The sequence below is a fragment of the Mya arenaria genome, chromosome 11 (assembly GCF_026914265.1).
Source record: "Mya arenaria isolate MELC-2E11 chromosome 11, ASM2691426v1".
NCBI classification, from domain to species: domain Eukaryota; kingdom Metazoa; phylum Mollusca; class Bivalvia; order Myida; family Myidae; genus Mya; species Mya arenaria.
In genome coordinates, this window is record NC_069132.1 from 27,903,487 (window position 1) to 27,928,844 (window position 25,358).

At 33.8% G+C, this 25,358-nt stretch overlaps 3 protein-coding genes across 9 annotated transcripts in view; 2 read left to right on the forward strand and 1 right to left on the reverse strand.

Annotated features, from left to right (window-relative positions):
• Nucleotides 1-210: 210 nt before the first annotated feature.
• On the forward strand, nucleotides 211-2,465 carry LOC128209485 (testis-expressed protein 43-like). Its single transcript, XM_052913532.1, has 3 exons — nucleotides 211-287; nucleotides 1,055-1,148; nucleotides 1,659-2,465. Exons 1-3 carry the CDS (start codon nucleotides 217-219, stop codon nucleotides 1,863-1,865), a joined length of 372 nt encoding a protein of 123 aa, XP_052769492.1. The 5' UTR covers nucleotides 211-216; the 3' UTR covers nucleotides 1,866-2,465.
• Nucleotides 2,466-4,974: 2,509 nt separating this feature from the next.
• On the reverse strand, nucleotides 4,975-20,378 carry LOC128209180 (uncharacterized). 3 transcript variants are annotated; one of them, XM_052913098.1, is made up of 10 exons: nucleotides 20,282-20,378; nucleotides 17,566-17,635; nucleotides 16,213-16,346; nucleotides 14,925-15,066; nucleotides 13,230-13,390; nucleotides 12,864-12,974; nucleotides 11,072-11,117; nucleotides 10,323-10,383; nucleotides 8,882-8,972; nucleotides 4,975-5,122 (listed from the first exon to the last, which is right to left on the reverse strand). In XM_052913098.1, exons 1-10 carry the CDS (start codon nucleotides 20,312-20,314, stop codon nucleotides 4,991-4,993), a joined length of 981 nt encoding a protein of 326 aa, XP_052769058.1. In that variant the 5' UTR covers nucleotides 20,315-20,378; the 3' UTR covers nucleotides 4,975-4,990. The 3 variants fall into 3 exon arrangements, with proteins under 3 accessions (XP_052769058.1, XP_052769059.1, XP_052769060.1); XM_052913099.1 differs by having other exon boundaries at nucleotides 13,269-13,390; nucleotides 20,282-20,371; XM_052913100.1 differs by lacking the exon at nucleotides 17,566-17,635 and having other exon boundaries at nucleotides 20,281-20,327.
• A 1,189-nt stretch (nucleotides 20,379-21,567) lies between these two features.
• LOC128207531 (baculoviral IAP repeat-containing protein 6-like) overlaps nucleotides 21,568-25,358 on the forward strand; it is a 65,122-nt gene continuing 61,331 nt past the window's right edge. For all 5 annotated transcript variants that reach the window (XM_052910491.1, XM_052910493.1, XM_052910492.1 and 2 more), the window contains exons 1-3: nucleotides 21,568-21,769; nucleotides 23,872-24,053; nucleotides 24,932-25,066. In XM_052910491.1, the coding sequence (XP_052766451.1) occupies nucleotides 21,586-21,769; nucleotides 23,872-24,053; nucleotides 24,932-25,066 (501 nt within the window). In that variant the 5' untranslated portion in view covers nucleotides 21,568-21,585. The remainder of the gene's footprint in view (nucleotides 21,770-23,871; nucleotides 24,054-24,931; nucleotides 25,067-25,358) is intronic.

A 25,358-nucleotide genomic window follows, 5' to 3' on the forward strand; every position in this document is an offset into this window, starting at 1 on the left:
TTATTATTATTATTATTATTATTATTATTATTATTATTATTATTATTATTACTATAATATATGTATATATTTCTTTATATTTTAATTATATATTATAATAATAGTTTATTATTATTATCATCATTTTCATTATAATTCGCGATGCGAATCACCGTCCGGTACTAATCTGATTGAGTACGAAATATGTATTGAAGAGTATTCACTTTTTGTTTAAAAATGGCTGCTAAACCTAAACAAGTGATCGACCCTCGGTTTGCTGAGAGAATGTTTGTTCACAGCCAGACAAGGTAAGTTTCTAAATCATTAATAGTATGAAATATTAAGGAAACAATGCTGTACATATTTTTATCGTTCTGAAATCGGTTTGCGGTTCAAATAAGTGTGTTTAAGAAATTTTAGTGTTGCTATGCACGCAATATGTTGAATAAATCGTATTTTATGAGACGTCTTCATGAACTTTTAATTAAGTAGTTATTACTTAAGGTCTTAAATGGTTCGTCTTAGCTCATTTTAACCTCTTTAATTACGTGTATATGTTCCATGACATGAAAACTCTGGTTATGGGAGTAAACTGTTTACCATTAATTACCATCCAGCAAAATTAACCGCGGTTGCTAAGTGTAACAGTCGTAAAAAAGTTGGTGTAAACCATTGACTTCATCAGACATGTTTGTAGAATGTTTCAATAGATGAAATTGAAAAGGAATCTGGCTGGTTGAGTAGGCTTCATCTGGGATTAAGTTTTGTTTTTGTTTCCAGGTCTCATCTTAGATGATCTATAACATAAGGGTTAGCTACAATAATGAGCGATCAGGGATACTTTTTTTATTATTTTGACATTTTATGTGTATCCCTGTCACAAGTCTGCCATAGTCTAAAAATCGTCAAAAGACTCATTGACGTCCATTTAGGTGGACCAACATAAGGGTAGGCCTGAAAGCTTGAGAACAGGATAGATCTATAGAGCCATTTATCAATGAATGTTTACGTATTTGCAGGGTTCCCAAATATTCCCGTGAGAGCCATTTATCAATGAATGTTTACGTATTTGCAGGGTTCCCAAATATTCCCGTGATCATGGTCAAGTACCCAAACTCTATGTTCAGGAATGGAAGACTGACATGAAAAACAGAGAACTTATCATAAAGGTTTGTGCTTTAAGCTTTCCCGTCTTATCCTGTTAATAATCTTTAAGATGACACTATTGTTTATAAAACACACAATTATAAAAGAGACATGAATCTTCATTAGATGCCCTGTGTGATAGTAACGCAATAGGAATAATTTATACAAATCATACAAACACATATATCATAGACATTAATCAGTATTAGATGCCAGTGTGTGATAGTGATCTCATATGATATATAAATCACATAAACATAAACTATTTGTTTTTAAGTCGATAAATCAAACTTAAAAGTATATCTGTTGAATTTTGTAAATTCATTTCACTGAGTAAACACAGAAGGAAATATTTTCATGTAAACTTGTGATCACGAGTGGAATATTTTTCATCTTAAACCAATTTTCCAAAATAAATATGTTTCTATTATGCTAAAATTAAAAAAACAACAGCACTGTAACATCATTCTTGTGATGTTATAAAACTTAAGAGATGTATAAGAATGCTTTTAGATATATTTTTTTAATTGCAGAATGCTGAACTTGGCGGAGTACCCCATTTTGAACATGATGAAAACCTGTTTCTTGACAGGAGAGAACAGATGACATACAATGTTGAAGATGGGAACCGTGTTGACAGGAAATGCCGCATGCCAGACCGAGCCCATTTGCTTAGACCACCTTTTCATCATGAAACTTCCCGCTACCAAAGTGAACTGATGTTCCGCAGAGATGTATAAGCTGTCTTTGCACCATTATAACAACTATCCGGATAAATGAACATAAAACTTTGTGTGGATTTTGTGTGCATGTTTTTATGGCTGGATGATATTGAAATTATTTTGATCTTACAGTATTATTTGCACAATCATCATGTTAGATCTGTCAGTATTATTTGCACAATCATAATGTAAGCTTTTTTATTGCACATTTCAAAGTCATTAATGTAGTGCACAGATGTTCACTGTTTCCTGTCTTTATGAAAGTTTAATTCCTTTGTAGAAAAATGAACAATTAAATTTTGTAGTTGATTATTAAAACATTTACTTTTATGTTTGGAAACTAAAACTATCCTTGAAGTTGATTTTGGATGACTTCCATTCTACAATAAAAAAAATGTTTGTATACCTGTAATTTTATATACATGTATATTATATACCGTACTTGTACTTGCTCATTTTGATGATGCATTTTTTTGGTAATATTGATAATCAGATATAAGTTGTCTTTCTACTTTCCACTTTGTTTTCTAATCCTTTGTCACCTTGTTGAATCTATCATTACTATTTAGTAATATATTGTTTGTTGATGTTTGTGTTTCATTAAAAAGCAAAATACAATTTTTTTATTTTATTTTGATAAAACACTCATTGATTTAAAAAAAGCAACACAAGTGAATTGCAAACATGTAATACCGTAATATAAATCTGATCTGACAGGTATGAAATACAGATGAAGATCTGTTATGTGGTTTAAAATACTATGCGCCAAATGGTGACATGTTGCTCCTGTTGAAAGAACCTCCGACACAGACATACATGTAATGCTCTTCCAAACCATACAAGAAAAAACAACAGCATGCAGTTGAACAATAAGCGGATAATTATCATGTTTATTAAAGCCTTTGGTTACATCCTATTAGTGGGTATATATATAAAACAGAGTTGCACCCCTAAATTTATCAATGTACCAGTAGGGCTCATTTCAACTTGACCTTGACCTTTGTGGTAGAGACCTGTGACTTGTTCAAGACAAGCCACCTCATAGGGAACCTTCAAGGCACGACAAAAATAACCAAAACAAGATCTGTGGAGGTACCCCTGAAGGGCCATCCAGTTCAATGTATTATGCAATTACTAATATGTTTAGATTCAGGATGAGCTATCATATTCTTTAAGCATATGCTGATCCCACTGATGGTTGACTTCAAATGTGGAGTTGTGATGCAGTAAGATGTAGGGACATTGGTCTTGCACCAGACACATCTTCTTTATGCACCGAACATATGTGCCAAGTAATTTTAAAATCTCTCCCAGCATGACAAAATTACAGCTTGGACATGTCAAACTATGCTGTGTATGCATTCCATAATGATTCAACTCTTAATGAGACCTTGATTGAACTTTGAGGTAGAGTTGTGGGTATTGCATGTGACACATCACCTTTATGTACTGAATACATGTGCCAAGTTATTTTAATTTACTCTGTGCATGAAAAAGCAACAGCCCGCACACGACCATCTACGCCTGTGTATGCGATATGCAGTTTTATATAATGATTTTACTACAAGTGTTGCCTTGATCAATGAAGTAGAGATTTGATTCGAGTCTTGCTGATCATCTTTATTTACCAAACACATGTGCAATTTTTTTTTTTGAATTCCTCTGCGCAAAACAAAGTAAAAACTCAGACAGGACCAACTACACTGTATAAATGCAGTATTCCAAAATGCTATGTGTGACCTTGAACCTTGAGGTAGGGACATGGGCTTTCCATGAGACAAGTCATCTTTAAGTACTGAATATGTGTGCCAAGTAATTTAAAAATCCCTTTCTGCATGACAAAGTTACAGGTATATATGCATATAAGCAGTATTCCATAATGATTAAACCCCAAGCGTGACCAAAAACCTTGAGGAAGGGACATGGGTCTTGTCCGCAAAAAGCTGCCTTAATGTGCCAAAGACATGTGCCACTTTATTTTCAAATCACTTTGTGCATATCAAAGATGAAGCCAGCACAAGACTAATTTTCATACTGAATATGCATATAAGCAGCATTCCATAACAATTTACCTTTTGTGATCTTGACCTTTGAGGTAGGAAAGTGGTTCTTGTATTTCATTTGTAATGTATTGAACACACCAAGTTATTTTAAAATACCTTCTTGCATGATAAAGTAACAGCCTAAACACAGAAAATTGGACGGCGGATGCAATTTTAATATGCCCTCCATTGGGGCATAAAAAAAGAAATGGTGCCATGCAACAAAATCAGGTTTTCCATTTGGGCAATTAGGAAATGAACAAACTGTCCTAAAGGATTCTTGACAGGATTCCAACGTTTGGATCCCTAGACCAGCCTGGTGTACCATAAAAACACATCCCTTAAAAAAGGGTCTCCATCAGTAATGGTATCTTCCTAGGAAAACTACTCATATCAGCTTGGTAATACATGTTGCGGTCATCTCAGTGGAGCAAAAATGGATTGGTTTAAACTAAAATCAAAATCTTTTGTGGATCATCCACTGTTGAAGGGAAATTTCATAGTCTAATGTTCTACCATCCTTAGTATAAGAAACGTTTTCACAAAACTGTTGACTGTCACCTTGACTTTTTACTTAATTAATCCATATGAAGGAGTGTTCTGTAATAAAAAGTGCCACTTTCCTGTGAAATTATTTATTCTCTAGCTATTTTAAGACAAAGTTTTTCAAAAGGATTAACCATCAGCTTGACACATGGTTTAATTCATATTCTTAAATAAGACTGTTCCTCAATCCGAACTTTGTCTGCATACTCACTGACCATACAAAATATATGAAAAGGACAATATTACTGGCAGACAATGAAGAAGTAATATCAGTGTACAAGGAAATCTCATTATTTAGAAATAATATATTAAAAGACATCACTTTTGCTGCACAAATGTAATGCAGTTAATATTTAATAACCGTGATCTGTCATATTTAAGCCATTACAAGTTTCCGATCTTTTGTAAACGGAGGAAGAAACAATGTTAAGGCTGTTTTCTAACAAATACCTTCAAAGTTTTAACAGCGGGAACCACAACCAAATACAATCATGAGTAAGTCGTAGTTTGGACAGATAATGAATGGGATCAAGTTTTTGAATAAAATATTTATTGTTATATCACTTTATACATAAAAATCTCATCTAAATCTGATGACTCCTCATCTGAGAAATATCGTATAACTGCTTGCTTCCTGGCAGTGTCTGTATCCACAGGTGACAGCCAGGACAGAAGATCCAGTGAAATCTATGATAAATAGAAAGCAGGTAATATATTAATGAGTAGAAAAAATCCATAGGAAGTCATAATGTTGGATTAGATATCTTGGCATGGTTTATTTCATAACTTAGTTTATTACCAAAATACAGCCTTTATACCCTAAATACCACAATGAACTTGGGCAAGCATTTTCAATTTTACAGTTACACATTACAATTAGAATTATTAATTAACCAAGAAATGTAAACATTAATAATGAATTTCTGTTCTAAACAATTTAATAAACATGCAAGATGTTATGATTATTAAATATTCTTGATCACTTTATTTTAAGGAAATGATTTTTCAAATCATGTAACTCCATGCATGCATATGACAGCATTACTTTATATCCGTCAATGTACACTCATTTTAACATTACTACATGTAAATCAACGGATACTCACATCAACATTACTACAGGAATGCATACTTACTTCACTACATGTTAACTCAAGTCAACATAACTAGTTGTAGGTGAATGCATACAAATGACAACATTTCTACATGCAAGTCAATGCAAACTCATATCAACATTTCTAAAATACTCACTTCAACATTACTTCATGTATTTGAATGTATACTCAATTTCAATAACTACCTGTATGTAAATGCATACTCATGTCAGCATAACTACATGTATGTGAATGCATATTCACATCAATAACTACATGTATGTGAATGCATACTCACATTTATATCTACATGTATGTGAATGCATACTCACATCAATAACTACATGTATGTGAATGCATACTCGCATCTAAAACTACATGTATGTGAATGCATACTCGCATCTATAACTAAATGTATGTGAATGCATACTCGCATCTATAACTAAATGTATGTGAATGCATACTCACGTCTATAACTAAATGTATGTGAATGCATACTCGCATCTATAACTAAATGTATGTAAATGCATACTCACGTCTATTACTACATGTATGTGAATGCATACTCACATCTATAACTAAATGTATGTGAATGCATACTCAAGTCTATAGCTACATGTATGTGAATGCATACTCACATCTATAACTACATGTATGTAAATGCATACTCACGTCTATTACTACATGTATGTGAATGCATACTCACGTCTATAACTAAATGTATGTGAATGCATACTCGCATCTATAACTAAATGTATGTAAATGCATACTCACGTCTATTACTACATGTATGTGAATGCATACTCACGTCTATAACTAAATGTATGTGAATGCATACTCACATCTATAACTAAATGTATGTAAATGCATACTCACGTCTATTACTACATGTATGTGAATGCATACTCACATCTATAACTAAATGTATGTGAATGCATACTCGCATCTATAACTAAATGTATGTGAATGCATACTCACATCTATAACTACATGTATGTGAATGCATACTCACATCTATAACTAAATGTATGTGAATGCATACTCGCACCTAAAACTACATGTATGTGAATGCATACTCGCATCTATAACTAAATGTATGTGAATGCATACTCACATCTATAACTACATGTATGTAAATGCATACTCAAGTCTATAGCTACATGTATGTAAATGCATACTCACATCTATAACTACATGTATGCAAATGCATACTCACATCTATAACTACATGTATGTAAATGCAAACTCAAGTCTATAGCTACATGTATGTAAATGCATACTCACATCTATAACTACATGTATGCGAATGCATACTCACATCTATAACTACATGTATGTAAATGCATACTCAAGTCTATAGCTACATGTATGTGAATGCATACTCACATCTATATCTACATGTATGTGAATGCATACTCACATCTATAACTACATGTATGCGAATGCATACTCACATCTATAACTACTATGTGAATGCATATGCACGTCAATAACCATATGTATGTGAATGCATACTCACGTCTATAGCTACATGTATGTGAATGCATACTCACATCTATAACTACATGTATGTGAATGCATACTCACATCTATATCTACATGTATGTGAATGCATACTCACATCTATAGCTACATGTATGTGAATGCATACTCACATCTATAACTACAAGTATGTGAATGCATACTCACATCTATAACTACATGAATGTGAATGCATACTCACGTCAATATCTACATGTATGTGAATGCACACTCACGTCTATAGCTACATGTATATGAATGCATACTCACATTTATAACTACATGTATGTGAATGCATACTCACATCTATAACTACATGTATGTGAATGCATACTCACATCTATAACTACATGTATGTGAATGCATACTCACATCTATAACTACATGTATGTGAATGCATACGCACGTCAATAACTACATGTATGTGAATGCATACTCACGTCTATAGCTACATGTATTTGAATGCATACTCACATCTATAACTACATGTATGTGAATGCATACTCATGTCAATAGCTACATGTATGTGAATGCACACTCACGTCTATAGCTACATGTATGTGAATGCACACTCACATCTATAGCTTCATGTATGTGAATGCATACTCACATCTATAGCTACATGTATGTGAATGCATACTCACGTCTATTACTACATGTATGTGAATGCATACTCACATCTATATCTACATGTATGTGAATGCATACTCATATCTATAACTACATGTATGTGAATGCATACTCACATCTATAACTACATGTATGTGAATGTATACACACGTCAATAACTACATGTATGTGAATGCATACTCACGTCTATAGCTACATGTATGTGAATGCATACCCACGTCTATAGCTACATGTATGTGAATGCATACTCACATCTATAGCTACATGTATGTGAATGCATACTCAGTCTATTACTACATGTATGTGAATGTATACTCGCATCTATATCTGCATGTATGTAAATGCATACTCACATCTATAAATACATGTATGTAAATGCATACTCACATCTATAACTAAATGTATGTGAATGCATACTCACGTCTTTAACTACATGTATGTAAATGCATACTCACATCTATATCTACATGTATGTAAATGCATACTCACATCTATAAATACATGTATGTAAATGCATACTCACATCTATAACTAAATGTATGTGAATGCATACTCACATCTATAACTACATGTATGTGAATGCATACTCACATCTATTACTACATGTATGTGAATGCATACTCAAATCAATAACTACAGGTATGTTAATGCATACTCACGTCTATAACTACATGTATGTGAATGCATACTCACGTCTATAACTACATGTATGTGAATGCATACTCACGTCTATAACTACTCGTACATGTATGTGAATGCATACTCACGTCAATAACTACATATATGTGAATGCATACTCACATCTATAACTCCATGTATGTGAATGCATACTCACATCTAAAACTAAATGTATGTGAATGCATACGCACATCAATAACTACATGTATGTGAATGCATACCCACGTCTATAGCTACATGTATGTGAATGCATACCCACATCTTTAACTACATGTATGTGAATGCATACTCACATCTAAAACTACAAGTATGTGAATGCATACGCACATCAATAACTACATGTATGTGAATGCATACCCACGTCTATAGCTACATGTATGTGAATGCATACTCACGTCTATTACTACATGTATGTGAATGCATACTCACGTCAACATAACTACATGTATGTTAATGCATACTCACCTCAATAACTACATGTATACTCACATCAATAACTACATGACGGTAAATGCATACTCACATCAACATTACTAAGTGTCTCCTCAATGCTAGGCACAGTTATGAGCACGGTTCCCTTCTTCCTCACAGTCTCATACAGGAACTGCCATATCCTGGAAAGCATTATGAACAGATTGGGTGCATTGCTTCAGTGTTTTATAATTAAGCTTTCAGAGTTGAACTGTTATGCAGTGGTATGTGACAATAACAAAGTTTGTAATTTGCTATTGGTACTTGCTTAGATAGGCATGCAATTTTGGTATTTACATTATGTTAGTTGGATGATATGTGGAGTACTAATTATGAAGTCCATATTGCCCATGACCTCAGGTTCAAAAGAAAGTAACCTTTTGCAAGCAATGAAAAATAATACTTCATGATATTATAGCGTTTCATATTTTTTAAACCTAGTGTTGGCTGCTCACATTGAAGGGGACAGGTTTAGTTCCCATCTAAGGCAGATTTCACAACCTATGGTATGTTCACTTTTAATCCTTCTGGTAAAACTAACTAAAAATGGGCTGAAAATGGACTTAAAGAGGTGATCTCACATGCTAAAAATTAATCATGTAACTAGAATTCTGCATACTGGTTACAACACCTGTTAGGAGTGCCTATCATTGTCAAATCAAATTAAGTATCAATATTATGAGCCATAGTGATTGCAGATATTTTCACATATATATGTGATATATTGTTTAAATATGGGCCAAAACTAGTATACTTTCACTTAAATTCAATGATAGCATTAATTTCTCACATACTTTTGAGAGGAGCATGGGAAATTTATAAGTAAAACATTTGAAGTTGGTCAAATTTTGACAGTCTAAGGGCCATAACTCCAGAATGAATAGAGTGATATGGCTGCTTTTCAATCTTGTCCAAGAAGTCATGCCCTAAACCATTGCCAATTGAAAAAAAGATGAGATAACAAATGCTAAACATTATAACCATTGTATTTAAAATGGGACAACAAACGATAAAACCATTTTTTTTAAGAATGGATAAGAAATGCTCAAGTTAGAGACTGAAAAAAGTGAAATTGGTAACTTTTTGACAAAAAAGGGCCATAACTCAAGATAATAATGCAATCTGACTTTTGCTCTACTTCAGTAGCGATATTACACTCATAAACATTGAAGTAAAGCTTGGTAAAAATGTATAAGAAATGCTCAAGGTAATGGGCCAAAAAAGTTTATAAAGTAAGAGAGCAGACATGAAAATGAGTCAACAATGACAACGTGGACAGCCATGACCAAAGTAGACAAATGAGGCAAGTTGTTTTCATGCCGAAAAATTATGGACTGATATCTGTTTGGGCTAAGGCCAATATAAATGGGACAAATGAGTTTTGTAACTTCAGTTCCATGATAACAATTATGATAACCTTGTACAGTAACAAAGACATGAATGCTTTTTAAAACTTTATTTGTATACATTCTGCACATATACATGTATCTAACCTCTTTTGCAGCTCCGCAGGCATGAAGAATTCAAACACATTGTTGAGGATCAGTACATCAGCTGTAAAACAATAGTTGATCATCAGTACTTGCTATCACACAGGAAAAGACTGTGGTTTAAAATTAATCGAATGTGTATAATTTTCTATAGAGCAGATTTTAAACTGTCTATACATATGACTGTCTTAATAAAATTTCTTCAGAGCTTATCTTACTTGTTCATCATTGTGACCTAAAATAAATCTAACCTTTCACATAACAAGGGATTTCATCTGCATGCATTGATTTTAAGTGTCATTCAAACATTGCCGTTCAACTAAAGATCTTTGAAAGTGTATGCAAAAAGTGTGTTAACCAAGGCTTAGGCTTCAAAAAAATATCTACTATGCTAGTTCCCATTAATCTACATACATCCAAACATGGTACATTGCATTGAGGGATATATGCAGTGTTCAAAAAGACATCAAATTACATCAAATAATAATGCGTTTATAGTTTCTTATTACGGCAGCTTAACATAAATACAAAACATTGCTTCGTGCAAATAGACACACTCAGTATTCATTAAAATATATTTTGATCAACAAGCCTGAGTTCTGACATTAATACTTGGTTCAATAATTTATAAAAAAACTCAACATATATACATTGTATGCAACATTTGTATTTCAAGCAACCTAACAAACATTGTACCGTAGCAACTGGCTTGTGCTGATTTTGACCACTGAACACTAGGTGAGAATACTTGCCCGTTTGTAAAAGGTCCCTTTGGTTAAGTACATCGCTGTGCAGCACCTAAGGGAATATCATAAAAGTATGAATCAGGATGCGAAAAGTACAAGTATCCATCTCCAGGCAAAGAGCACTGCAAGCTAATGCCAACACAGTCTTTTTTCAGTTCCAATAGGGGAATAACTCAACATTATAATTGGCAGAGTTACTGGCCTTACAACACATGCCCATTGCCTCATGCAACATGTGCACTAAGATACAGGTGAATATTTTGATCATTATGTTCAAGCTTTTGTTCACTTACACATTTACATTAAGGTTACAATACCCCAAACTTGTTTTTAAGACATTTTCACCATTTGTTCAAAAAAATCACTAAAATGTAATGAACTATGACCTATTGTGGTTTGAATGCCACAACATATCATGGGGACCAACCCAGAAGGTACATTACTACTGTAGGAACATATGTTGTTTGTAATCTTACAGCATCAACCCACAAAATAAAATAACAAAATATATTGCTTCCTCAAGGCACATTTCCACTCATTGCATTGGTGTCACATGACAAACTAAAGAAAGTGACTCTATCTTGGTGAATATCACATTCTATCAAATGGGATTTCTCCTGTCACTTGCATACAAATTGATCCAATAACAAGGTGCCGTGTAAATTTTGCTTTATTAGCTTGGTGTGATGTGATGTTTATCTTCAGTCAGATGATTTTGTGACCGTGAAAACAGATTACTTTTTAATGTATGATTATACATTAAGAATATTCAATAATAAACTTGACCTACTCTGTATATCATAGTTATGCCCCCACAAAGTGGCGGCATATAGGGTTGCCCTTGTCCGTACGTACGTACGTACGTACGTCCCGAAGATTGTTTCCGATCTAATTCTTGAAAAACGTTTGTCCAATCCTCACCAAACTTTAAACACATGTTTGTGACCATAATATCTTGATCAAGTTCGATAGTCATGGAAATCGCTTTAGTCATTTTGGAGTTACGGCCCTTTTTTGCCAAAAATTCCCGAAGATTGTTTCCGATCTAATTCTTGAAAACCGTTTGTCCAATCCTCACCAAACTTTAAACACATGTTTGTGACCATAATATCTTGATCAAGTTCGATAGCCATGGAAATCGCTTTTGTCATTTAGGAGTTACGGCCCTTTATTTGCAAAAAAAGACTTGAAAAATACGTCCCGAAGATTGTTTCCGATCTAATTCTTGAAAACTGTTTGTCCAATCCTCACCAAACTTTTAACACATGTTTGTGACCATAATATCTTGATCAAGTTCGATAGCCATGGAAATCGCTTTAATCATTTAGGAGTTAGGGCCCTCAGATTATCCTGAATAATCATTATGGCTTATTTTCTGTGACAAAAAATCGAAGTGGGGGCATCCGTGTCCTATGGACACATTTCTAGTTTTGTTTCCACAATATTTTATTACTCATTTCAGTATTAAAACTGTTTTAAGAAAAAGCCATTACAGGAATGTTTGTAAAGAAGTTGTTGCATAATCACGATCAGTTAACGCTGAAAAAATTAATGATTACTCTACCATTAGCATTTTAGGTAATTTCTCATTTTTTTTATTAAAATATGACAGAATAAACAAAATACTAGTGCAATGGATGGATAAGTTTTACCTGGCTCGGCTAAGGAATTTGGTTCACTCAATAAATTCCTGTGCCTTGTCAGATCGACTTTTTCCATCCACAGCACTAACCTAGTTTTCGCTATACACACTTCGTCATCAGTCAATATCTGTATTGTATTTAACTATATCATGTACCTTTACTCGCTCCATCATGTTATATTTTTCTACAATTCCCTGTTGCAGCTGACAAAACGTAGTGTCTATTTCTATGCCATAAATGCACTGTGCTTCACTGTACAGGAAAGCCTGAAATACAACAATTTCAAAGGATTATGATGAATACTCTGACTACCCATTTCACAATTTTAGGTTTCAATTGGACCAGAATAAAAATCATCAAAATAATAAACAAATATTTTATCTGTTTAAAATGGTGAGCTATTTTTTCATAATATGATAGTAGCAATACTTTTATCCAACCTAAGTACACAAAAGAATAAAATTCTAAAACTTCAAGGTTTTTCTCATCTTCTATTAAAGCAATACAGTAACAAGGTTTACATGTGTAAGTGTGTGTGTAACTATTATAACTGTCATCACCCCATAGAGAACAGCTCCCGTCCTGGAGCCAACGTCTACGACAGTCTTCCCACGCAAGTCAGACAACAGAAACTGGAACATGTACTTGATCTGGGGCACTGAGGCAGAGTGGGTTATGAACGCTGAAATATAGACCAAGACGGATACTGGACTTCGAAATAAATTAACATTATCATAACAGCATGTATACTCAATAAACTGTATCAATTTATCAACCCCAGCTGTCAATCCCTATCTCAGTTGACAAATACCAGGGTGATATTACTTAAAGTTAATAAACAAACATGGCAGCATAATCAAATCTATCCAAATCAAATCTCAAACAACAAGAGCTGTCACAGAGACTTACTCTGGTTAATTAAGTAGGTTGGATGGTTGAGTACCACTGTATAAAGTCTCAATGCAATACCTCAAGTAGTTGCTGAGATATTAACCTATTTGTGCTTGCATGCAAAACCTTAACCAAGGTGTGACGCCAACGCCGACGCTTGGGTGGGTAGTATAGCTCTCCATATTCTTCGAATAGTCAAGCTAAAAAGTCTATAACATTAAAAAGGTGGGGTGATTTACACATTCTAAAAGCAAGCAATAATGTTAGGCAGCGCTTGTCATGTTGTCATAATCAAATCGTTTTATACATGTACAAATGTCCTATGTTTATATTTGGGTCTAAAAATAACCATCTTCACCGGCCCATATCCAATATTCTCCATATAGCTAAAATCCCCTTTAGCCAGTTTACAAAGGTTATCAGTTAGTTCTAAATATCGTAGAACTTAGTACAGTATTTCCTACTTCAGGATAAGTCCGTAGTTATCGGTCAAACAGATAAAATAACCTTTTAATCATCACGCCTTTCCCACCTACAGTTAAGCGTATCAAGCGCCATTTGCCATTTGTTCTCCGTTAAAACCGAGAATTGACGAAGTGGTTATTGGTAATGGCTGCGCTCAATTCTTTTCTCCGATGTATGTCATCTTATTGATGACGTCACCGGAGCCCCTACTTTTTGTATGTAAACCCCACAAATCCCGTGACTTTTTGTCAATCTTCCTAAAATTTTGTAACCACCCTTCTATTTACAATCCTCGAAAACCTCATTTCCCTGATCAACCGGACATGAACCGCTTAGTAAGCGAGATAGCGGTTACCATGAGATCTATACCATAACATATATTATACTAAATATCCGGAGAAATACCTTTATATTATTCTGGACCATCCTGACTATAAAACAAATCCCCTTACCTTAAGGTTTATTAATGGATTCTGGGGCTCGGAGATAATACTCATACGATATAATATTTATGCTTGTGTATCCGTATAACTTACCATGATGCAACTATTTAAATGTTAAAGTACGACTTGGAAATAAGTGTCTTGACTTAAGTTGACATCTTGTTCTGGTTTATGTTTACTAAGAGAAAACCATGCAGAAACTACACATCGAACCCACATAAACATATTGTCATAAGACCAGTACAAAAGCCTGGAAATGTTACTGCCAGCACTAGGGCAGGGCTGGTCGGAGGCGGAACAATATTGCCATCAATTGAAACTAATGCATGCATCTATCAGCTACATGACTTTTTGTATCAAGGCCGTATCATCTCAATTGAGCTAAAATAATGTCATGTTTATACATAAAGAACATACTGAGTGGTTTCACATTGCGGGAGAGACAGTTAGCGCAGTAGTTCCGGGACATCTGACCTTGCTCAACCAAACCATCGACAGCATCATCATTGTATAGAAAGGCATCCACATGTATTGTTGTACCAGCCTCACAGTCAGAGTTCTGTACAAATTTAAAACATTATCTTAAAGATATTGAGTTTCTGAAAAGAAATCTCAACTGCATAAAATGTTCAAATATTGTCATTGTACAAGAATTGATGCATTCTGTATATGCATACATATTACTTAATGGTACAATTATCTCTAGAATATATTTGATACTGGCTCTCTCTGCAAGACCTTGTTCGGTAACAAAGACAAACAAATTTATTTAACAAATCTATCAAAATATGATGATTTGTATCAAGTACATTATAGTGTCAATAAATTGTGCTTTAACTAGTAAAGTATGAAATCAGGTCAGAAAGGATGACAGAAAACAAGAGCACCACAGAGCGAACTTCAAAGATGCCTTACAGCTTAGAACAGCTTAACATAGCTTATAACTCAGTACATATTTTCAGGCATAATATACAATAGGGTAAGATTGTCTTTTATTAGTGTGATTGGAAACAATAACTGGTAACAACTTAATAATTAAAAATGAGTGAAACTTAGTGTGTAAAGTTCCTGTATAGAGTAAAGTTCACATCACAAAATAAACTAGAATTTCAAAACAAACACGTTTAGCACTTAGAATAAACTAACAATGTCTAGAACAACTATGTATGACATAAACAATCTGATAAATTAATGACCCTGTGATGCCTGCCCTTTAACATTGCATGACAACACTGATTCTGTAATTAATGTATCCAATATGTCACCAACTATCTTTGACGATGATGGTGTGGTAAAATGTGTTAATACCTTTGACCCAGTTGGAAAAACCTATTACCACCTATCTTCCTTGACATATTTGCGGGAAAGCTTGCATATAAATGAACACGTGAGTTTCCGCCTGCATCCTTCTATTATAGTATTTACTCGTTAATCGATGGAAAGCCTCTTAAGTAAAACCCAAAGGTCTTCCATTATTTATTTTTAACCGAGTTTAATAAATTGACCGAATCGAGTTCACCGAATTAGACAAAATGAGTTTCCAATTCTCATTTTTAATTCATTAAGCGTCCCTTTTAAAATTAATTGTGTATTCTGGCTTTTCTTATGCATTTTGTTACTCATCAATTTTTAAAACAATTGCGTTTTCTATGATTTTGATTGCATATTTACGCAAATAAACAGCTTATCTGTAACTCTGACATACAGCTCCAGTTATAGGTTGTAGGATGTTTTCAGTACTGGTGGTGGCCTCAACTGGTAATGCCTCCCGAATGTCTTCTCTGATTGCGTCAAGCAACACGCTAGTGTTATCCGCCTTTTCTTGCTCCTCCAAATAGGCTGGAACCATTAAATAGCAATTCACTCTTTACAATTATAATCAGTAAATATACAGAATGAATTTTTTGTGTGTATCAAGTATTTGCCCATGTTATAAATCCCTTGTTTAGCAATTCTTTTAAGATTGTTTTTTTAATTCAAATGTTCAAATGAAGCTACGCAAAAGGAAAAACTGAAAAAAGTTTTCATTTATTGAAAATAGAAAGAAAAAAATCAGGAACATTTTTTTAGACATTTTTTTTTCAAAAGTAGGCGAAGTATTAGTACAGTACACTGTTGTAATGGTCCGATGTAGGCGGCAGAGGTGCGTTCATGAAAATATTCCGTATAAAACGGAAGTACCTTCATACCGGACGTAAACTTGGTTGGTAATATGCAAATTAGCAAAGCCCGGGCTATGTGAGAATAAAGACCAGTGGACCCCTTCAGGGTCGAGCATGCTTTTCCCTGAAGGGATCTGCTGGTGTTTTATTGGCTAGCACGTTACAAATGGTGGCAGCGGTGGGATGATGACAACTGCCAGAACGGAGTTGCCTTACCCATAGAATTTCCAGACCAAGACTCGGGACGAGTCTTCTCGGAGGGGAAAGTAATATTCCGTATTAAACGGAAGTATGTTCATACCGGATGTAAACTTGGTTGGTAATATGCAAATTAGCAAAGCCCGGGCTATGTGAGAATCGTGAAGTTAGTTCATATAAGGACCAGTGGACCCCTTCAGGGTCGAGCATGCTTTTCCCTGAAGGGATCTGCTGGTGTTTCATTGGCTAGCACGTTACACTGTCATCTGAGTGGATTTTACTTATTATGTTTGTAACATGTATTTGTTCTAAAATAAGCATACATTATAAATCTTAAACTGATTTTAAATTAGGCCAGTGAAATTTCATTCGAAAATATTCAGTATTTCTCAAGATATTTGAGAAAAAACTTATTGTTTTTGCTTATATTTCTAGGCATGTCTTTCTTTTATCAATAAATATATGACCTGGCTTAATCAACATCAACAGACACATTGACAAATGTAAAAAAAATAAATATACATTTCCAAAAAAAATAATAAAAAAATGGATAGGTCTTTATAGCATAAGATAACTAATTAACACCAAAATAAAGCTAAAACTGTTTCACTCAAATTTAGGTTTAAGCCTAGATAAAACGCACTCGCGAAAATAGATGATATTCATATTTTACATTGACAACGTTGCTTCTTTCTCACCATTAACATTTTCTTTTGTCCAGAGCAGGAATTCAAGAAGACATCCTTTGCTGACAGATGACATTAACTGTTTAAATGTCGTCGATGCTATTGTCTATCTCAGATTATTATACGACCTCTTATTGGGCATCACAATTATTAATATACTGTAAAGTAATGTAAAGTAGCTCGACTACCGTAAATTGGTCGTTGTAGGTGATACAACATGGCGGCGACCATGCAAAAAAGTTTATTGGAGGCTCTGGATGCGATTCGAACACATGAAATTGAAACGACAACTCGTTTTTTGTCATGGTCTTCGCCTAAAGGATTTGGAATGGTTTTAATATTGCTCTAACTTCGAGTTTATAGACGAAAGTCAACAAAGGAGAAACACATTTTTGGTGTCTATCTTGAAAACAAATTATGAAAATTTATAGTTGAAGCATAAAAAAGTGGTCTTATTTGTCATATTATCTATCATTCATGATCGACGCAGTTCCTCTTGTCTATCGTAAAATATTATTCTTGAAATGTTGAACTTTAGCTGTTTATCCAGATTTTTTCTTATTATCTATCGTAAAATATGTTGTTGTTTTTTAATTTATGATAGACAATAAGAATTATTTATATTTTTCTTATTTGTCCTATAATTACATGAAAACACAAGTAGTAAGTTTCTTACAGTCAATCATGGTTTTTGCTTTACTGTAATTATGTATAATTTGTTTTCGTATTGTCTATCATAAAATATATTTATTAAAATTTATGATAGACAGTAAGAAAAATATTTCATGATAGATAATAATGAAAATAATTCCTGATAGACAGTAAGAAAAAAATTCATGATAGACAATAAGAAATATTTTAATTTAAACATATGTATTAAAATTTATGATAGACAGAAAAATATTTCATGATAGACAATAATAAAAATAATTCATGATAGACAGTAAGAAATATTTTTCATGATAGACAATAAGAAATATTAAAAAAAAAATTCTTATTGTCTATCATAAAATATAATAATATTTATGATAGACAGTTAGAAAAATATTTCATGATAGGCAATAATAAAAACAATTTTTGATAGACAGTAAGAAATATTTTTCATGATAGACAATAAGAAATATATATTTCATGATAGACAATAAGAATATTTTTTCTTATTTATCATTTACATAAAAAATATTGTCTATCATAAAACATGGTTTTCTTAATTGTCTTTCCTAAACATATATATTTTATTTATTTTCTAATATAAAATGAATCTTTCATACTGGGATTAATCTTATCAATAAAAAAAATAGAAATGAACATTACTGTTCATTTAACTTTAACCATTGTTTATCTGCCATCATATGGCTTCAAGATAAGTTTAATGAATTTTATTATAATAATAAGGTAATAAGTGATACTGGTTATGAAAGTTTATCTTAAAAGCAGGGGAGAGTTCAGGAATAGACGTTAGAGAGGGCATACCTAAGGGGCGTACTCCGCTCCCCAAGAACGGGCATACCTAAGGGGCGTACTCCGCTCCCCAAGAAAGGGCATACCTAAGGGGCGTACTCCGCTCCCCAAGAGAGGACATACCTAAGGGGCGTACCCCTCCCCCCAAGGGTCCGCTAGACGTAAGCAATTTGTGAAGAAATCAGAAAGACATACAAGTGAACATATCACATCGGTGGCCTTCAAGTAGTGGTGATATTGACTTCATGGCATATCTTGCACATGTTCAAGGATTGCGTTCTGCTACAAGACTGGAGAAAATAACTTTTTTCTCAGTTTTATGGCATGTATGCTTTTCTTGTTTTCAACATATATCACACGGATGATGGATACATTTTCACCAGTATTGGAAATTGTTGGAAGACGTGGAAACTGTTGTTTATATACGGATGAAGAAACATCAAGAGGACATAATTAAAGGAAGTTGCGCTGTTTGAATTTGTTGTTTTTATGAGTTCACATCGCCTGCACATGATGGCATTTGAAAGGTGTAGTTTATTAATTTCCACTCCTTTGAGATAGAATGCAAACTTTGAAGACTTTAGTGATGGGGCATGTGCCGGGTGTGCCATCCCCCCTCCCACGGAAGCGTTTGTGTTAACTGTTGGTCATTGCAATTGCTCATTGATCTGTGATAGACTGCAGACTGTGAGCAGAAATTATTGATTGGCAATTGAAGCCAATTCTATTTCTTTCTCACTTACACTTGTTTGATCAATGTACTTTTCTTTATATTATCAAAGAACATATTTGATGCAAAAAATAAAATGTATCATTTGATTTTGTTAATATGTACCTTCAAATGTCCATAAAAGAAATGGTATATGATAGGGTTATTTTTGTATGACATACATAAATATCAATTAAAATATTTCTTTGATAGACACTAACAACTTCGTATTAAAAGGTACATATTATTGAGATGCGGACAACAGTTTCATAAACGTGATACTTTTAAGCCTAAAATCTGTTTGCTCAATAGCCTATTTCGTCAAGCTAAATAATCTGTGATAGACAACAGTTTCAACGTATTTATAAACGTTGCATTAAAATAGTTCATGATAGACTCCTAAAAAAGTATGGAATATACTATAATATAGTAATATTGCCATTCCTTTTATAACATAAAAGTAAAAAAAAAATATCACGACAAAGATGAACGACATTAATAATTCTGATGGCCTCAAGCAGGTCCGATCATAATTTAGGATAGAAAACTGGGCCGACCTTTAAATGTCTCACAAGCTTGTTCCATTTCCATTTCCTAAAATCAGCTGTTTTCTATTTAGACAAAACGTTGTTAGTTAAACCGGTCGGACTACGTGTAAAAGTCGGCTCGCGTCGGTGTCTACAAATTAACTGTTTATGTAATTTTGTCATGAAAAGTCTTTCAATTTCGTGTATATTTAACGTGATAATTATTCGAAAAAGAACACATGAAAGAGTCAATAATATAATCTTAATAATGTTTTTAACGTATATAGAACGCCTTTGTTGTGTTATTTACTTATTTGAACTATTTCCTCACTGTTTCAGGAACTATGTTTTAAGTGGATTAATATTGACATGACAAAATTATATAATGATTTCATATATCTACTTTAAATGTTTTGACATTTACATTGACTATATATTATATTTGAAAAAGTAACCACGAAGTCTCCGGATATATATTAATGTGAACAGGGATTCTATAAATGATATAAAAATAAAAGCTGCATACAGTATAGGGCAGTATGCGCCAATATAAGATTGACCTTACTGCATCAGTCTTTATAGCATCTTTATTTCTGACCACCAGAAAGACGTGTCTCACATTTTGTGCATGTGAAATAAATATAAAAGCACATATGCAAAAGAAAATCCAACAAAAACACATTTTCACGCTAACAGCACCCACGTAGGCAATCATATTGTTAAGGAATCAAATCGTGTTCATGGAATCATTTAGAAATAAATATAACTATATAGTGTATAAAATGCTGTGTGTCGAAATCACCGAACATCATCAAATTGTCCAAGCATTATTTAAAATGTACAACAATTACACAGGTAATGTATTTTAAGTATCTTTACAATATTAAACAATAATATAATACACACTACATGGACAAAATTTATGCAATAAGCTACAGGAGCAAGCTCAGTAGCAAAAAGTTGAAACATAAAAACCCGGTTTAATGGCACTGGGCAAACGCCAAAGACACAGAACATAAACACACAAATTCACAAACAAGAAACGCGGAAGAAAAGTCATGTACACGTGTGCAATTTCATAACAAATGTGTAAATGTATTTTAATGGCCCTTCCCATAAAGCAACTGCTATTTCTGCGGAAACGGCCCCTTCCTATATTCAGATTAACCGTCGATAGGCATTTCCCCTGCATTTGAATATTAGAAACTATGACGTATTTTCATTTTAAAATATTTGTAACCGAGATAAAATATTAAACCGGAAAACGTTTAGTTTCATAAGAGGTGACCGGAAAATAAACACCGAAGTGAGGTCATCGATAATTTTTCAATAAAAATGGCTTCCGCTGGGAAGCACCAGTGGTTTGTCGGAGAAGATGGGTGTATTCCTATCGAGGAACCCGCTTGTAACGTGACATACCACTTAGCCCTCAACTCAATAATTGTTACGACCGAAGAACCAGCCATTAAAATTTATGATGTTACGTCCGGATCTGTTCTTCAGAAGTCTGACCTCTCTGGTAGGATTTCTGCCAGTTCACCAATCATTTAATGACTCTGTTTCCGCTGACAAGAGTGTCAGTAGCATAAGTCTAAAGATCATGCCTGTTTTATTCATTCCTTTTTTTAATCCTTACTAAATCTAACACAATGATGTTTCAATTTAACAATTCATAAGTGGTGACCTGAAATAAAATGAATTATAATTTTAAGATGTAAAAAAGGTCAGCCTGCCAAGGGATAAGATTTAGACTTGTTTAGCGAAATAAACAATTTATTTTTGTCATCATCAGAATATTTCATTTGTTTCTTTCTGACCAATAATCACTTGCATTAATTAAAATTGTTTTCAGTAATTTGACCAAAGAAATAAATTAATATAAAATCATGGATGTTAAATAGCTGGAAAGTGGTGAATATATTGGTGCTGTGGTAAAACATAGACTGTCATAGTAGGGGTCGCAGGTTCAATTCCGCGCTTCGCATTGCAACGCTTCTAAAAGTACCGTCTTCTGGAATGGTCTTTTAACAAGAGTCCTGTTTGTCAGTCATATATATACAATGTGACTCGTTACAGAAACAGAGTTACATTCTGTTTCTGCACTATCCCTCACAATCTAACAAGACTAATACTCTCACTGGGAACGACACCCATGGATAGACAAATGGAGTCACAAATTAACTTGACATGCCACTTATGCTAGGTTCAATTTATGCTATCACTGTCAGATAATATTTTAAGAAACCCTTATTCAGAAATTCTTGCATGTGAATGCTGCAGCTCCATTTGCCTGGATTGGAAAGAATTACCTTTACTAGCTTTTTGTTATTCTATACAGGCGAATATTTTTAAGTTTCTGAATTGCTGAATGTTTAATATCGTAACAATGCCACAACTTTGGCGCTATCAAAATGGACAACCGTGTCCAACTTATTTTTTAAATTGTATATAACCAATCATAGACATTATTGTATAAGTTCTAGTAAGGATTAAAAAAAAAAAATGAATAAAAGAGGCATGATCTTTAGGCTTATTCGACTGACACTATTGGTACAATTTAAGTTGTTGTTGGGGTTTTTGAAATGTCAATCAAAGTCATTTATAACATGAAATTCAGTGAATGCCTTTGGCAGCTGATTTTCGGGAAGAGCATAGCAGTTATGGTTAATTAATTTCATACCCTTTCTCCACCATTTGTAACTATGTAATTGTTAACCTGATTGAACAATTTTCGAATATAATCATCTGAAGCGAAATTTTCAAGGGAAGCCTTCCAGAAATATTTGTATCACAGTGCCTGAGGATTTGACATGTCTTTGACTTCTATGTTAGGTTAACTTAGCTAGCCTGTCAAGATAACCATTTCAAGTCACCACACCAATGTATTCTTCGCAAAGACAAGGATTTTTTTTGCATCACTAAATGTCAGTGGAAGAGTAGTGCCAAAAAAATGCATCTTAAGCATAGCTCAGGAATGTTATTAATGAAATGTACTCACATGAAACTTTGTATGAATTTTTAGCTCATCTGTTTTTTTTTCAACAATAGTTTAGGTATTGTCATAGCCTTGGTGTCATTGTTGTTGTGCAAAGGCTGGAACCTTGGCCATTTCTCAAGATTTGGTACCTATGATGCAAAAGAAAAGGTAAACACGTGTAGCAAGGCCCATAACTCTGGCTTTAGTGATTGTTGTTATCCTCCTTGTTTGACTAAACAAACAGATAAGCATTGGTATTTGCTCCGCGGCATTCTTGTTCCAAGGATATTTTGCATATATATGTGTGAAGCAAGGTCCAAATACTCGAGCTAAGATTTTTTTTTGATAGCTGTTCAAAAGTTCAAGATTAATGCCTGAATGCTGTAATCAATATTTAGACTTTTTAACTTTAGACTATTGTACAGTTGTAAAGATTTTTTTCTCTGACATTTGCATAACAAAACAGTAGTGAATACCTTGAAATGAGTATAAATGACTTTGGAACACTTTCAAAATAAGTTTAAGCCCCTTTGGCATTCTCAAACAGGCCCTGGCTGGCTATTTTTCATGATCTTAGCATCTGCTTAGACTGATCTTGTTTATTTTCATTCATATATTTCATGAATGTTATGCTTTTTTTACAGCGGGAGCGGGTGAACGTGTTAATACAGTGTATTTACCAGAGAAAAACCGTATGGTGTTCTGTAACAGCCAGGCAATTGGTGTACGCCATGACCTACAGGGTGTGCTGCTGGCAGATACTGCCCTACAGATGCCCCTTTTATCACACGACAAAAATGTCCGACTGGAGCTGCCTCTAGCTGAGGTAATTGCCATATATATATAACAAACAATAATGGTAATATATGTGTATGAGATTGTTTATATTATATATTATACTGTGAAATGCCTTTTACAACCTTTTTACTGATTCGAGTGATGTATAATATTTATATTTCACTAGTGATATTAAATACGTATATTAGAGAGTCTGCAGACGGGCTATCGGCATCCAGTATGTTGTCCACATAGTAATTTTAGAAGTTTTTGTCCAATCATCACCAAATTTGGTCAGAATGTGTTTTTGCCTAATATCTTGGACAATTTCAATAACTAGCCTTATTGCTTTATTCGCTCGAGTGCTAGGGCCTTTAAATTAAAGAAATTAGCTATAATTGGTTTTGTCCCCTAAATGACCTTTGAAGCCTTTGTCAAATCATCACCAAATTTAGCCAGAATGTGTATAGGCATCGTATCTTGAACTAGTTTGATAAACAGCCATATTGCTTCAGTCCCTCAAGAGTCATCGTCCTTAAATTAAAGACTTTACCTAAAATTGGTCTTGTCTGATTATTAATTTTAGAATCCTTCATCCAATCATCACCAAATTTTGTCAGAATTTGTAGGGGAATAATATTAGGACAAGTTTGATAACCAGCCATATCGCCTCAATCACTCCAGAGTTATGAAGCTTGAATTAGCAAAAACTTAACAGTGTTTGCTCTCTAAATTTGGCTCAATGTTCAACCACTTGTCACCAAACTTAGTGTCCTAAAATTAGGACGGTCATATTTTGTGATAGTTGGCACCTTTGTTCAGTTTGGAATTACCCAAATATTTCAACTGAACGCTTTTCTTTAAATAATTTCGATATATTCACTGTTTGTGTGATCCTAATTATAACAACCTGTGACTGTGTTTTAGGCCAGCCAGTTTCTGAAGTCTGTTTTGGGAGCGGACTTGCCATGCAATAATGAGACAAGTGCGGTGACCACAGAGCTTCAAAAACAGATCGAACAAGTGAAGGAGGCCACACGGGGAAACCATAAAACTGCCAAGGTATGGGGGAAAAGCAGATTTACATTTAGATTCCAATTATTAATTTTCATTTCTGCTTGGCTGCCTTTTGCATGGAACTTGAGAGTTCCTGATCTAGTTTTGTGTTCACATAACTTTAAAACACTTCCTGCTGATGCAATTTAATTTTCAATTCTGTTTGGCTGCCTTTTGCATGGGTCCTAAGCAAAGAACTTGAGAGTTCCTGGTCTAGTTTTGTGTTCACATAACTTTTAAAACACTTCCTGCTGACCCAATTTAATTTTCAATTCTGCTTGGCTGCCTTTTGCATGGG